Genomic DNA, 17,037 nt, shown 5'->3' on the forward strand with positions numbered 1-17,037 from the left:
CATCGGTAAATTCACCAATATGACCAAACCGCACTCTACTGTCGCCTCACCACACTCTACTGTCGCCTCGTTTCATGTGTAAAACGCATAGGCATTAGAAGAGCATGTATTACTATAGACGTTGTCATTTTTAACGGTTGATTGAGATGAACTTCGATTCAGTTAGAACTTAAGAGAATGACTGATTTCATTAAGTGTACTTTTCTGTGTTTTCTGACCCAGCCCATTTTACCCCCCCCCCGAACAAAAAAATAAAAAAATAACAACTAGGCCCTACTGAAAGTATTGATTTGAAGAATCTTCTTACCCCCCTTCAAACGCACTTACCACAATGACGATCAAACTCATCGTCTAACCATGTTTGTACAGAATCTTCGGGATGTCGGCAAGGGTGAGTCGTCGATGGACATCCCTCGAGTGAGTGACAGACAGACGGACAAATACACACACACACACACAACACACACACACACACACACACACACACAAACACACACACACACATACACATACTGTTGCAACTGTGCAAGCAAAATGTGTTTACATGACGTACACTCGGTGGTGTACGTTTATAACGCAGGGGAACAGGGAATTTCCCATCTCATACATATTCAATAAGGCTTCGGCAGTCAGCGCGCCAGCTCATGAATAATTAATATCTGTGACCTTTGGTGAAACTACTTCCCGCAGAGCATTCTCGCCTCAAAAGTGCCTACCTGAATCTGAATGAATCATGTAAACACACTGCTCTTCATTCCCTTCGCTGTCTGTTGGCCGCTACGATCTACGTAACGTTGATGAAAACGAAGATAATACGAGTGATTATATGAAGTATACGTCTTTAGACGGTATGTATGTATTCTTCCTCTTTATTTATAGGGTCTGTGTGACTGAATGTTTCTCACTGTTTGCATTCCCTGTGTTGCTGTGACCAGACGAAGATCATAGAGAAGGCGGTGAAGCAACGTTTAACGGTCCCTTTGCTTTGATTCTGTGTGGGTAAAAGAGCCATGATCATGATGGCATGGCCAACACATTAATGGGCTATGGCAGCTATGAAAATCTTTACAAGGAGATGTCGACATCGAACTCCCGTGATTTTTTTCTGTTTATGTTATTCTGGGGGAACCTTCCTGAGAGTCCCGTCAGCAGAAATGTAGTCACACGTGGTAGTAGATCTCTGGGAAGGTATCAATTTCACAACCATGACAACACTTTCTTAATTTTCTTGAAAGGGAAAAAATGAATATAGCCGGTTCTTAATTTATAAATTAAATCTTGACTGAATGTTTGTGCAACCTTAGTTTAAAAAAAAGGGATAGAGTGCAGCTACATTCAGCTTTAGTTGATATCTTCTTCTTCTTCTGGTTCAGTTGGCCTCCTTCAAACTTGAAGATTCTAGACGCTTCAGGTTTCCAACATTAATTTTTTGATATTAGGACCTAGAGAGATATCTACTGTAAATGAGAAACCACTTATATAGTATTAACCTGACCAAACGCTGTTAGTACGCTGTGTCACTACGTACAGCGACTGGGCTGTGTATAGTTAGTATAGTATGAAAGAGCACATTAAGAGGAATTCAAAGTTTATTTGATGAAACTTGGTTTTAAAATGGCTGAGATTTCCAAAACAAAGCAATCATTAAAATGTGTCCATGTGGGACCCACATTTTTGTTTTATTCGGATCACTTTGATTTAGGGGGCCTACTTTGTGTTTGGATATCTGATCCACTTCTTAACCGATTTTCATCTAAGGAACTATGGATTCCTCACAGAATTTCATTTCATGATATATAGGCCTAGTTGTATATTATTCATGTATTTACAGCCTGATATTTATGTTTTCTGTACCTTAGATGGAAATTAATATGTCATAATTTGTTAAACATTTTCTTCAATGTATGCTTAAACGGAGTCGGTGTCATTTGCATGAAGTTGAAGATACAGTGGACTCCCGTTATAACGAAGTCCTCGGGACCGGCAGTTTTCTTTCGTTATAACGAAATTTCGTTATAACCGAATGAATAAAGAATAAAAATACATAGAGTTGATAATGTTGCGGCCCTAAATTTTATTTCGTTGTAACCGGAATTTCGTTATAACCGTGTTCGTCATAACGGGAGTGCACTGTAATATGCTCGATGCCTTTGCTGTGCTGTAAATGTGAAGTGACGCCACATAGGGTTATCAAATACATTAATTATTCAGCTAGCAGAATAACATGGCCCTTGTGAAGGCTGGTGAAAAGGCCCTGGCCGTTGCAGCCTCATCTGAGCTGGATGTCGTGACCACAAAGAAGAAACCACCTAAGAGGAAGGTGTTGGATGAGGAGGATTTTGTCAGCGTGAGTACCATGAGACTTCACAAGTAGACCCTCTATTGTTTTAAAAACCATAGAATCTACATCATCACCATCATCATCATCATCATTATCATCAAAATTCATACTTAATAATATATGTGTTAGTTATGTTGTCATCTACGAAGCTTATCAAGTGAAAGATTTCTCAGTGCCTTGCAAATACTCCAAATTTCACACACCTCCTTATTGATGAAACAGAGAAATTCATAATCAATGGTGCACACTGGCACTGGTCGGATGATCCCTGACCAGTTTAGTGAGTAATAATCACTGTCGGACCAGCAACTTTTCAGGAATGGACCAGTAACAAATAGAATAACTGGGTACCTACTGGTCCTACAGACAGGTTAGTGTGCAGCCCTGACATAATTGTCACTTCAAATTTGAAACTTATCTAGTCATGTAGGTGTATCATAATAGTTAACACTTGAGAGCTGAGAATATGCACAACTGCTTCCAGAGAAATTACATATGAAGTAAAATAAGACCCCAAATTCTGACAATAACTAACTGACCTTGCTACTGGGCACTGCTTTTAAACATTGCCCACATGACAGAATGAAGTGGATATACAAATCTTGTCCTTCACAATGCAGTTAGTCTAGCATTGCACAAGTGAATCGTGCCATTTGGAAATACATCATGTGTATTCATATTTGGTGCTTTCAATACAAATATGTTGCTTCAACAATTATCAGACCTTGTCAAAGTTTCTCCTGTGAGTTACAATTCATTGATACATCTACATCCTGATTTCTGCTCAACAGATTCTACTGCTATAGTTTGTGACACACTTAAAGTCCTGCATTTGTCTCTTGTTTTTGGATTGTACAAATGGATTCACATTTGTTTGAATAAACATCTTATATGCAAAGTCATATATGTATGCACCAGTTGAGTATCACAGCATAACACCGCAGAATGTAATGCAAGGTTTCATATGGATATGAGCAATACAGTGGACTCGCGTTATAACAAAGTGCTCAGCACAGGCAGTTTTCTTTCGTATATCAAAATTTTGTTATAACCGAACTAATAAACAATAAAAAATACGTAGAGTGGATGATGTTGCCACATGAATTTTTACTTCGTTGTAACTGGAATTTCATTATAACTGTGTTATAACGGGAGTGCACTGTATTTCTCAATGATTATGAAAATTTGTTGTAGGATCTAGAGAAGATCATCCAGCGGGATTTCTTCCCTGACCTCAAGAAGCTGAAGGCACAAAAGGAGTACATGGAGGCCATGGAGAGGAATGACCTGGTCAGGATGAGAGAATTGGCCATTAAGTACGCCTCGACTGACCGCACCTCCAGGCCTGGCACCTCTGGCATTACACCACTCCCAGGTCAGAAAAATTAGCCTGGATGGTTGTGCATGAATTTTTCAAGACGATGATAGAGTGTTGAATTGTCTATTGTAGCATGTTCACTGTTAGCACGTTATATAGTCTCCAAGGTTGGAAATCACTACATTATGTCTTTCCCTGAAAGGGATAATACAGTATTTATTTTTATTCTGTCAATGTAGTTCTCAATTTTAAAGTGAACCACTCTTGAAATTATCTTACCAGTCCAAATTTGCAAAATATTCTATGTGAGAAATATTACATATATGAAGCATGTCATTCATGCCATGCATGTGTGGCACATACAGCGTTTGTAGCATTCGTTATGAGCAAATGCTTAATTAAGTGCCAGAAAATAGTGATTTTGTACTACTGTATACATTAGTCATTTTCCTGCTAAAGCTGTAGATATCATTCTCAAGACCTAAACATAGCCCTATGAACTTAACTTTAAAAAGATTTGTGCAAATCCAAACCATTAAATGTCAAATCAATACATCAAAATTACAATTTTTATCTCTTTGTAGAAATCAGAGTACCAATTCAAGCAATGCTTTAGAGAGCATCATATACTGTATACGCCAAATATTTCGCGAGGTTTTTATACTCGCAGATTTCGTGAGTCAGGTGCTATTCTCAAAAGTAAAGATGTGCGAAATTATTGACTGACACTGATCCTGATGTGAATGTGACGTACGCGTGTACTCTTCTCCGTTCAGTACAGGACTCCACGATCTCAAATTTAACCACTCACGAAATCGTCGGGAATTCCCGATTCGCAAAAATTTAGGCTCGCGAAATATATGGCATATAAAGTAGATGATGACTGCTGAAGGAGTTGCATGCCAAGAAATCCATCTGAAGGGTTTGAAATGCCATTGAGGGAGGTTACTTAACTTTTAATATAAGTCTTGACACGATGTCAAGGAACTGATAATCTCTTCATTATGATTGTTCCATCCGGAGTTTAAACATTCTGTGTATTTTCATCGACAAAAGTCACCACCTGCAAAAATTAATGGAATCATTGAGACCTCATTTCAGGAATTGTGGTGTCAAATTGTGAGGAATAAGTAGTGTTTGGCACTTGAATTTTTCCTTCTATGAAGTTTAATATTCATACATGCACTACCTTGTATATTACCATGTATACCCATTGTTGTCTGTATACCCTGTATATCCTGTGTGCTACCCCATGTGACATTAATTGAACATGCTATGCAGTCAGCCCCTCTTTAAGCAGAAAGTTTTGTATGGTGTAATGACCTGTATCATACCAATATACTGGTTTATGTGCATCATGCCATGACGTGTTAGGGTAGAACCTGAATAATTGATCACTTACCATTCCAATAGTAAATCTTATTCTTTGAAATCTGCTCCAACTTTAAATCTTTGCCCCTTACACAGAGCGGGACCAGACCCCGTCGACCTTTGAGACTCCCATTCCCGGTCAGTTTCCCAGCAATACACCGCGGAGCACCACTACAGACTACAAGAATGAGGACAGGCCACTGGAGGAGGAGGAAGAAGATTTGACTCAGCAGGGAGAAAAATGTAAGACTTCTCTCAGCCCATTCCAGACCACTCACAGGCACTTATTACCTCCGCCAAGGAAGGAGATTACATTTTCATTAGCGTTTGTTTGTTATTTACGTCGATGTAGGGCAATTTGTCAATCAGTTGCAATGTTTGTTTGTTTGTTTGTTTGTTTGTTTGTCTGTTTGTCTGTTTGTCTGTGTGCAAGATAACTCTAAAAGTTGTGAACGGATTTGGATGAAACTAACAGGAAAGGTTGAGAATGATACAAGAAACCAGTGATTACATTTTAGTAGTGATCTGGGAATTTTTAAAGGGAACGCAAACCCTAAGAGCAATGTGGATTGAGTGTAAGCAGCAACATTAGTAGAACACATCAGTGAAAGTTTGAAGAAAATCGGACAATTGATGCAAAAGTTATGAATTTTTAAAGTTTTGGTGTTGGAACCGCTGGATGAAGAGACTACTAGAGCTTATGACGTATGAGTGGACAACAATATAAAGAAAATATTAAGAAAATTCCACAAAAATTCATTTTTCATGAAAATTACAAATTCCATCAACTTGATACTGACATATGTTAAGGGTAGCCATTATTTCCCCTGCTTTCTGAAAGCAGCTTTCATAATGCTAGAAAAGTGAATTTTTGTTGAATTTTCTTTATAGTTTCTTTGTATTGTTGTCCACTCATACGTCATAACCTCTAGTAGTCTCCTCATCCAGCGGTTCCAACACCAAAACTTTAAAAATTCATAACTGTTGCATCGATTGTCCGATTTTCTTTAAACTTTCACTGATGTGTTCTACTAATGTTGCTGCTTTCACTCAATCCACATTACTCTTTGGGTTTGCGTTGCCTTTAAGGATTAATATGAAGGATTTTCCAGATTTTGGCAGGTAGGGCCAATAAACTTGGGAGTTCAAGCAGCGCATTTTTGAGGTTTGCATACACGCACTAAAGTGCATTGCTCTAGTTTCTGGTAGGGCGAGGCAGGCCGCACAGCTGGAAGTTGATGAGACAACAAAAGGTTTATACCAGATTGGGAAATCGGGGGATTTTCAGCACACATATGTATGGGTGAAAATTACTGATCTCTGTAGAAGAACAAGATCAGTGGTGGAAATAGATGATCTGCTTGGCAATCAAAGTGATTAAAAGTAAAAATAATCAGGGGTTTTTTTTTTTCAGTTTCATGACAGAGCACTGTTTTCTGTAGGAAATATACACAAAATCACACAATTGTGCCCATTTTGGGGTGACAGGTAGTTACAAAAATGGGCATGGTTTCGTAAAAGTATGCGCGAATGCTGTAAATTTGGTCTCAAATTTGTGCAACACGTGAACAAAGAAGGTCTCGTATAACCTACCCAAGGAGCAGAGTGTTTGGCCTCTTACTAGAGGGGATGGTATGATTATACACAACATTGCTCAATTAGACTCGGGAATCGAACCTGGGTCCTTTAGATCTGGAGGCAGATGTACTACAGCCTGAGCCCAATCACCACCATTTCTTTCAAAACCAAATCTTTGTTCATGCATCAGGGTGGTTATAATTTTTTGTCTTTTTTTTTTTCTCTCTCTCTCTCTCTACCCGATGTTGTGCAGCCAAGAGTGACACATCTCTTTCCCTGGACAAGTACCTGGCAAAGCACACTAGTGAAGACAATGTGTCCTTTAGTGAGATCATGGCCAAGTCAGCAGAGAAACATCAGCAGAAGCACGCCTGGCTCTACGAGGCTGAGCAGAACCACGAGGAGCAGGCCGCCAGCATGCTGCAGCTGAAGAGCAGCGAACAGCTGGCCATCGAGTCCCGCAGCAACTCAGTGGACGGATGGCGCTACCAGGCGAAGAACGCCCTCATGTATGTTCCTGAAGGTATGCCAGGATCAAAGGGTGTCAGCAATTTGGACAATAAAATCCAGCAACATAACGAAATGTACTTCTCCAATGTAATCAAGGCAAACCTGTAATACTATACATGTATGCTATTACACATAGTAGGAACTTGGGGCTCAGTCCCACAGGCGTTTAGGAAGATTTGCATATGAATTGCATACAAAATTGTTTTATATTTGCTAAACATCCGCAATATTTGTGAAACGTGAGTCGGCCTACGTCTGCACACATCCGCAGTAATCTGCAGAGGCACGATTTTCCATCGCCAGGATTTTTGAGCTGCACAAAATTTTGGTTGCGGATGTTTGGCGAATGTAAAACAATTTTGTGTGCAATTCATACCCAAATTTTCCTAAACGCCAGTGGGCCAGGCCCTAACATAGAGTAAAAGTCGTCAGAGAGCTGCTATTTTGACTGAAACTGATAACCATGGTTTTATGAACATGAGTCAGGAGTATTGTATATGCCATATATTTAGCGAGTCTAATTTTTCGCGAATCAGGATTTCCCAACAATTTCACGAGTGGTTAAATTTGAGATTGTGGAGTACAGTACTGAACAGAGAAATGTATGTGTGCATGTTACATTCATGTTGGGAGCAGAGTTAATATTTTCGCGTGCTTTTAAATTCGCGAATAGCACCCGACTTGAGAAATTTGCGAAAATTAAAACCTCGCAAATATTTGGCATATACGGTAAGACCCCTTGTCCTGATTAAGGAACTGTCCTGATTTGTAGAAGTCAGAATTATGTCATCTGTAGTGTTCAAAGTTCATTGTACAGGCTTTACTATCACACTGTAACTACAAACACAATTATTACCAACAAACTCAGATTGTGTAAGTAATTATATGCATTCACTACTAGTTTTTTACATCACTTTTGACCGTACATATCTATTCACAGAAATACTACATGAAAGCATATTTCATTTAGGGGTCATGCTGGGTTTAGCGTGCTTGATGGACTCTGTGGTGTGCTGTACATCCAGCTATGAATCTGAATTTTTTCATGTACATAGTTTTCATGACTACTACAAGATTGTCTACACCAATGGCTACATTTTCGTGTAAATACTTTGAATTTGCCATCTTCAGAAAGAGAAATCTTGTGCAAAGTTTCCATTTTGTACGAATATTTCATGCAACTTTCATCCCGTTTAACTGCCATCTCATCCCGTTTGAAGTTTTCGTGTTTGCAAAAGAAATACAATGTCCCATTACAGTGATGATCCCATTTAGTAGAGTCCCTATCAAACAGTGGCAACTGTATATTCCTTTAGTACCAAAGCCATAGAGACTTAGTCCCTTAGAATGGAGTGGATGCTGAGTTAGTGACACCATGAGGCTACACTTTACACTTGCTCTTTCAGGTGTTGATCTCAGTGTTGCAGAGAAAGTCATGCTGAAGCCCAAGGAGAGAGAAATCTCCCACTCCAACACCAGACTGACCCACGACCCCTTCGCCAGACCCAATACGAGCGAGACTTCAACATTCGCCAGGACCACAAAGGGGGACGGGAAGGTGGGACCCGATGGGAAGGAGACCAACCCAGCGGAAGGGCCAATGGTCAATGGGTATGGGTTCGTGGCCACACCATCTCCAGCACCGGGTTAGTTGGTGTTCACTCTTTGTCTGCAGGATTTGTTGGGTTCAGTGAGACATTCATGCATAATATAGATTTAATTCTTACAGGTGTTTTACCGTCATGAGTGCAACAAAGCCTGATGGCTGATATAAACCTTTTTCTCAATAAAGCACTGTTACTCCAGTCTTTTAAGATGTGGCATTGATGGAATAGAGGAGTTATGTGATTAAGCTTGAAAATATGAAAGAAGGTTTACTTTGTGGCATTCCTATCTGGCAAATTTCCATACAGGCTTTGCTTGACTGAATGGGACAGTTTTACTCTACTTAATTACATACTAACAGAGAAAAAAATGTATGACGTGTGTATATTTTTTGCATGTACGTGTATGTGTGAGGTTTGTGTGTGTATGTACATGAATATTGTTCCTGGATATACAATCAGTAGGCAGAAATAGGTCACAGCAAGTGTGATACCAGAGTAGAGCCAGAAGGTGGCTGATATTACAGTAAGTTCATGAATGTAATGCCCTTTTGACACTCATTAGACGAGCTATGCTGCTCTGTATTAAAGACATTATGCGGTAATGCTCATTCACAAGTTGTGATGAGAGGTATACATAAAAGTGACTACAATTTGCAAATTGAACCAGTGATATACATTCTTTTTCTTTGTTTGTTTGTTTGTTTGTTTTTTTGTTGTGAGGTTGCATGCTATGTTTGTTGATTTTTGCCTTTCCTATAGTACAAGTTCACGGTAATAGACATGCAGATTGAGTGAATACAGCAATATTAGTAGAAAACATCAGTGAGAGTTTGAGGAAAATCGGACAATCTGTTCAAATGTTAGGAATTTTTGAAGTTTTTGCTCAGTCACTGCTGAATGAGAAGACTATTACAGCTTGTGGTATCACATGTGTAGAACGTTGTAAAGAAAATATATAGAAAATTCAACATATTTTCCCTTTTCTCGCATAATGAAAAAACACTTGACTTGCCTCTTTCAGAAGATAGGGGGAATAATATTGCCCTTGACATACATCAGTGACAAGTCAAGGAAATGTGCACTTTTTTTTTTTCAAAAAATAGAATTTTGTGAAATTCTCTTTATATTTTCCTTATATCATTCTAAGCATGTGACATCATGCGCTGTATGTAGTCTTCTAATCCAGCAGTGACTGCGTAGAAACTTCAAAAATTCATAACTTTTGAACAGATTGTCCAATTTCCCCCAACCTTTCACTGAATTGTTCTACTATTAAACTCATATTGCTGCATTTACTCAATCCACATGTATATGAAGGTGGACTTGTCCTTTATGTCTGTTTTCTACTTGAAAGCAATGTGTTTATTCATTGTCGTCTCATTGCATGTTCACCTACTCTGAAACTCCTGTGATCTGACCTGCAGGTGTGAATGATTCACCCATGATGACATGGGGGGAGATCGAGGGCACCCCTTTCAGGCTGGACGGGGGTGACACACCCGTGTCTGTGGTCAGAGGTCCGCAGTTCAAGGTACCTCCCAGTGCTCACTTAGTATGGTTGTGACACTGCTCTTTAATCTTCTGACTGTCTGTCCTGCTTATGAATTGAAAACTATGTCTGCACAGGTGACCAGCAGTGGTTCACTCTTGACTTTCATGCCTTCTGTAGTCGTTGATGATAAATCATCTGGGTTTGTTTGTTTGTTTTTTTTTTTCATTTAGAGTATATGAATTTTATATGCATACAGAATGAACATACATGTACCTGTATATGTATATACATATTTATGTATTGCAAGTTCTGTGAGTTCAAACAAAGCCGTTTTATGTTGCATATGACACCTAAGATTTGAAATATGTCAGTGTTGGGAAGTAGATCTATTGGATAAGAAGCTATTAGCAGAATGAATGGAATCAGTGGAGCAGATTGTTTGCAAAGATTGCAGTGATGAGCATCAAAAGTAGTTGTGACTATCATTTGAATCTTGAATGCTTGAATTCTAAATGACATCACCATAGGACTACTGATGACAAAATTACACCAAATCATGTTGTTTTGTTTTTTTTTAATGATTATTTAAACACTAACAGACTCGCATCCCTCAGTGTCTGTATATTTGTGACATTATTTTGCTTTTCAAGAGAATTAGCCCTCCCCCCCCCCCCCATTAAAAAACAAAAACAAAAAAGGAAATGAAAACTTGGATGCAGATAATTATTAAACAAAGGGAAAGTGGAAGTTGGGTGCAACCGAACTAGACTCTGAGCTGGACGAAGGCGTTTCATGTATGTACATATTTCCTGTTTGTGGTAGATGCCGGGAGTTCCGAGGAAGGAGAGGCTTGGTCTGTCGCTGGTCGACAAAGTGACCAAGAAGAACCGTGCCAAGAAAGAGGAGGCCCTCAAGAGGGTCACCCAGAATCTTGTCAGGTATAGAGAAAAAGGGGGTTGGACAGTTTTGCTTTTCGTGAGACCTGCTTGTTTTGTTCTGCTTTAACAGCTGTAGTTTCTCAGCAGATAAGACCATGGTTCATCAATTCATTAGCATCCTGGTTCCATTTCCCAGGTAGCAGTGGTTGTATTGCTAGGAAAGACACTTGAACCTCACTACGTAGTCTTTCTAAATGGACTTGAAGCTGTCGGTCCCATTTTGTTTGCTTTCAGAAATTCTGTGCTTTCTCAACAACCATATGAAAAAAAAAATCATGATTCAAAATCAAATCAAATCATGTTTTGATATACCTGTATACTGTTGTTTATGTACCTTTGTAAATTATTTGCAGTTGTGGTTTTAGATAAAAGATAGCAAGCAAAATGTTATTTTGACCTGCTATTGAATAAAACTGGATACAGAAAGGAATATTTACCGGTACGTATGACAAAGTTATTAGGATAGATTTTTCGTATTATACCTCATGTTCTGTGTCAAAGTGATGCTTTTCATATTGGGGCTGTATTTATGGCAGATATCACGATGTCACTCACACTTTATCACACAGCCCATCTCCCAAGAGGTTTGGCTCTGTAAACTCCATGGAAAGAATACGAACACTGTCCTCTGCTGCCCAGAAACTTGTCCAGCGGAGTGTGGGTCATGCGGACAAGGCGCTACGTGCCAGCTACACACCATCCCCATCCCGCTCCATGGGCAGCAGGACTCCCTCTGTAGGCGGAACACCGAACAGGACTCCGGGGCTAACTCCAGGGAAGTCACCAGCCACCAAGCGAGGGCAGCAACTGGTTGGGGCTAGCCCCGCCTCAACGAGAAGCCAGTCCGAGCCTGCCAGCTTGACAGACAATCTACTAGACCTACCAAAGAGGACGTCTTCAGGTCCTTCGAGGAAAAAAGCAACAGACTTTTTCTGAGATTGGATCATATGGCAGCTTTGATGGACTCCAGACTGGTTTGTTGCTCAGATATATTACTATGAAAGTGGAAATTTTCATGGTGTGGAAATTTTCACGCATTTAGTGTGACCAGAAACCACAGCGAAAATGAAAACGTTAATATTTTTACACATCATATGTTCCGCTAGTAAGATGTCTTGATTCCACAGAATTAAGATCATGCAAAATTCATCTTACCCCATCGAGTGTGAAAATTACTCGCGCTGAAATAACCACTTTTGCAGTAATGGCAGTCACTGGCTATCAAGTGCATGTGCCTAAATGTTGCTGTCGAAGTCTTCTGCCCATGAAGCTTGTCATTGGATCTAGATTCTGATGCAATGTATGAAGTACATCGTAAGTCGGCTCCATACTGGTTTCTGTCTGTTCGTCATATGGACAATCTCAGGTGGAGCAAAGTGCATTGATCTGTCTGGTGTAGAAGGAATATGACATTATGCCATACATCATCCTGGTCATTATGACCTTTGACCTCCAATGAAATGCAGACCTTCTTACGTCAGCATCTAGAGGGTGAATAGAGGGCAGCAAGATACATTGGATCAGATGATGGATTGTCAATGTGATGCCCATGGCTCAAGTCCCCTGGCGACATCATTAATGCCCCTAGGCAAGGTGGTTTACCCTCGTTGCCTAACCTGTCAAAGGGGTCTTAGAGCTGTTGGTCCCGTAAGTGCTTGCTTACAACCATGTATTCCTTCCATAGCAGTAATGTACAACAAATTACGATGCAAATACTCACACACAAATATATATACAAAAGTGTATATACATGTATAACACTACTAAGTGACTAGTTGTGATGTGTTGAATTGATATGGAATGGACGTCAGACTTGGTGCTGATACAAGAAAGGGGGCAAATTTTTTCAGTATGTGAATTTTGTGCCACTTTGGGTGTCCAACAAGATCGATGACCAACCTATGCTGATAGATGTCAGTACAATGTATTTCGTCACAAGGCTAAACAAAGATACACACCATGTGAGTCAGCTGTGTTACGGACTATGGCACAGACCTCCAAAGACCTATGCATGCCACTTCTACAGGGCATGAAAATATGTTTTCTGTTCTCAGAGTATGTCTCTTAACGCTAAAAACAGCAGGGATTTGTCACAATTGAAATGACCATGTCTAGCACCATTCATTAGAGGTACAGTATGGCAACACTTTCATATTAAACCATGTGGGTATTAATAATCAGTTCATTAGTGTCATAGACTGCTGTTCAAGCATTGAGATGCTGTCACATGCACACACAGATGACCAAAGAAAAGTATACCGAAAGAGTGAAAGAGTTCACAAACTAGTTTCTCCAAGGACATTCAGAATTTTGTTATCACTCAAAAAAAAAAAAAGAAAAACAGAGAAATAGATGAATAAAAAGACAAGATTGAGGTGTCTTTTTATGGAGCAGTGTGGCACATGCTACTACAGTATTTCCAAACATTCTATGTATTTGTCATGATGCACATGTGGATGATTTCATTGTTTTTCTAGCATTAGCCAACAGTGGTTTCGCATACATAATGTGTTGTGATGTTTCAACCACATTACTAAATTGAACTAAAAATTAAAAAGATGTTGCTGGCATGTGATTTTGCAAGAAGATGGTGATTACTCAGCACAATCTGTAATAAAACCAGGCAGAAATGATGTTACCAGCCATGTTGCATAATGTACCAAGATTATCTGTGTTGGAACTGCAAACTTTCAAAACATCATAATATTTGTGACACTGCTTTGCTGAGGTGCTTACCGGTTCTTTGGCTTTGTGTGAAAGTGTCAGAAACAGATATGCTAAAGATTTAAAACAAAAATTAGAGGTTAAACTGTCAGGGTTAAAAACTTTCGAAGTAAAACTATTAAGAGGTAAAAATGCTCTAGCTAAAACACCAGATGTAAAAATGTCGGAGGTGAAAATATCAGAGGTAATAATGTGAGATGTAAAAATGTCAGAGGTGAAAATATCAGAGCTAATAATGCGAGAGGTGAAAATATCAGAAGTAAAAATATCAGAGATAGAGATTTGAAATTTTCCAAAACTTGGTAGTGATATTAGATGCAATATTTTGACTGAAATATAACTGTTTAGATTCCTCTGACTTTCAGCAACTGACATCTAGGCCCAAAATCACGAAGGTGGTACAATCTTTGTCCATGGTTTAAACCATGGACAAAGATTGTACCACCTTCATGAATTTGGGCCTTTTTGTCTCCTTAACATTGACCTCCAATATCGTTTAACCTCTGACATTTGGGATTTACCGTGTAGAATTTTAATCCACTGCGGTGCTTCATACTGGCCTTGGAAGAAAAAAAAAAGTAAGGAAAACATTCATTTGCTTGTTAATAAGAGGTCAGTGGTGTGATTTCAAATATTTCATTACTTCCTTTTGCCATGGCAGGGTTATGTGATAAGACATGCAAGGTTAGGGACCAATAGGGAATGCTCTGACATATAGGACTTCTACCCCCAGTCGAATGAAAAAAAAAAAAAAAAAAGTGATGATGCAAGGAAACCACATTGGATCTGGCAAAGTAAGTATATTTTGTAGATTGAAATGAAAGAATAAATATACCCAGCAGATATATATATATATATATATATACACACTGTACTGTAGTTTTGATTTTATTTATTTTTCTGTTGCTTGTCACAATTGTAGTGTTTAATGTCCCAACTGATAACTGATAAACATTCTTGTACAGGAGTGTGTCAAAGGTTATGATGTTTTATTTGAAGAATAAGCATGAATATTGCACAGATCAAATGGATATTTTGTTAAGCGACAATACAGTGTACATTTTATGCAAGGTATTTCTTAACAGGTGTGCATTCAAACTTTGCTGGCAAAGTTTGGGTTGATGTCAGTTTTTGTTTCATCCTTCTGCCAAGCCCACTGAGATTGGTACCTTCTTCATTTTTCATGACCAATTTATTTTTTTTTTATTTTTTTTTTTTATCAGGTTAGGTGGTGTATTGAATGTGTAGCTAATTGATGTGAATCTTTATTTCATCCAAATCTGATTAAAATCACTGTATACTCCTTTTTTTTTTTTCTCCAAGGACCTTGATTGTTTGTTTTGTGTGATATGTCATCTACACAAGATATCTGAAACCATCCCACAAAGATAAAGGCTTCTACTCCATTCAGATTCTTTATGCTGATTCTTTTATCTTTGTTAATGCACCTGAGCTAAGTGGCTTAAGCTTTCATCATCCGGCATGTGTCAGACATAAAGTATTTCCCCATGTTCATCTTATTTAAAATTGATGGTTTTATTTTTTCGTCCAAACTTGACAGTAATCATCAATGATTAAAAAAGATTATTGTTTGTGCAAATGACGGTGGTGCCCTCCCCCCCCCCCCAAAAAAAAAAAAAAAAAAAAATCCTGGTTTTGTTTTTTTCTAATCATCAGATGGAGTGCCGTGAGAGCTCAAATGAGCCCAAGACCCACAGTTCTCTTTTTCTCTCTTTTTTTTTTTAATGTGTGTGTGGTTGTTATTGACCTGAAGAAAATAATGCTTCCCTCCATTTTGTGAAGGAATGTGAATCTTTATGAATTTTCTTGTGAACTGCACAAGGTACATGGAATTTTTGCCCCGAACAAAAAGACATTTCCTGTATGCTCACATTCATAATGATTTATATATGTGTGATTAAGGTACTAACTTCCTTTCTGTTTATTTCTTGATGTAACTTTGTTAGTATTTTGTTGCAATACTGTATTATGTTTGACTTTATGCAAGCACCCAAAGTTGCATTTTGTAATCTGAAAATAAATTCAAATGTTCAGAAAATTGACCAGTGAAAATCGACTGTCAGGCATTATCCATTCAAAGCATTCATTCAGTTTAGGTTGCTGGTAAACACAGTGGCATCATTTGTTGAGATCAGAGGTGCATTTGCTTCTTCGTATATTGTATGTCCCCCCCCCCCCCCCCCCCAAAAAAAAAAAAAAAGTAGTAATAAATAAATGATGATGATAGTAATAATAATAATAATAATAATAATAATAATAATAATAATAATAATAATAATAATAATAATAATAAAATAAAATAAATAAAAAATAAATAAACGAAATAAAATATACTACCGTTCCTTCGGCAACGATAACTTTGAAAATAATGACTTGATCCAAATACAATTTCTGGTTATGAAACTATAACATATTGCCGCATCTTACAGAAAACCCCATCCGATTTGCTTCAGTTATCAAAGATGAATGAGGATCTTCCTCAGTTATCAAAGATGAATGAGGATCTTCCTCAGTTATCAAAGATGAATGAGGATCTTTGTAAAGCATGTCAGGAATTCCTCCCCTCCAAGTTCTGTCCATTGTGTCTCGTACATATTAACATGCAGGGATATGATATGGTTTTCTGCAGAATATAGGCAAGATGACGTTAAATCTTAAGACCCTGAAATATTATTCAGACAATTCAATCATACTGAAAGTTATAAATGCGGAAATTCGATTGATTTTTTTTTTTTTTTTTTTTTGGGGGGGGGGGAGGGGGGCATACTGTACAGTGTTTGATTTTTGACTTCAGTGATGTAAGCAACTACATCTTGCAGAATCTGAAAATTTATCTCGTCACACTAACCAAAGTCCTATGTGGACAAAGTATGTCATTTCACATCAGAGCCAAGTTAGATGTACGTATAGGTCAGGTACTATGATTGCGTACTTAGCTATATAAAAACCTTTTTTTTTGTCCCCGCCGAACGAGTTCGAGCAGGGGACTATGAAACGGGCTCCGTATGTGTGTGTGTCCGTGTGTCCGTCCGTCCGTCCTTGCGTCCGTGTGTCCGTCCGTGTGTGCGTCCGTGTGTGATCAAAATCTTCACTTTGCTACTTCTCTGTCATTTATGAGCCAATTTTGATTCTGTTTG

General features: G+C 38.6%; 1 protein-coding gene across 1 annotated transcript; it reads left to right on the plus strand.

Moving 5' to 3' along the window:
• Positions 1-776: 776 nt before the first annotated feature.
• On the plus strand, positions 777-12,383 carry LOC140226780 (splicing factor ESS-2 homolog). The gene is made up of 9 exons (XM_072307207.1): positions 777-848; positions 2,212-2,347; positions 3,536-3,716; positions 5,127-5,273; positions 6,862-7,131; positions 8,525-8,764; positions 10,150-10,256; positions 11,040-11,155; positions 11,725-12,383. Exons 2-9 carry the CDS (start codon positions 2,225-2,227, stop codon positions 12,089-12,091), a joined length of 1,551 nt encoding a protein of 516 aa, XP_072163308.1. The 5' UTR covers positions 777-848; positions 2,212-2,224; the 3' UTR covers positions 12,092-12,383.
• Positions 12,384-17,037: the final 4,654 nt, after the last annotated feature.

This window comes from Diadema setosum, chromosome 4, assembly GCF_964275005.1.
Source record: "Diadema setosum chromosome 4, eeDiaSeto1, whole genome shotgun sequence".
Lineage (NCBI taxonomy): Eukaryota > Metazoa > Echinodermata > Echinoidea > Diadematoida > Diadematidae > Diadema > Diadema setosum.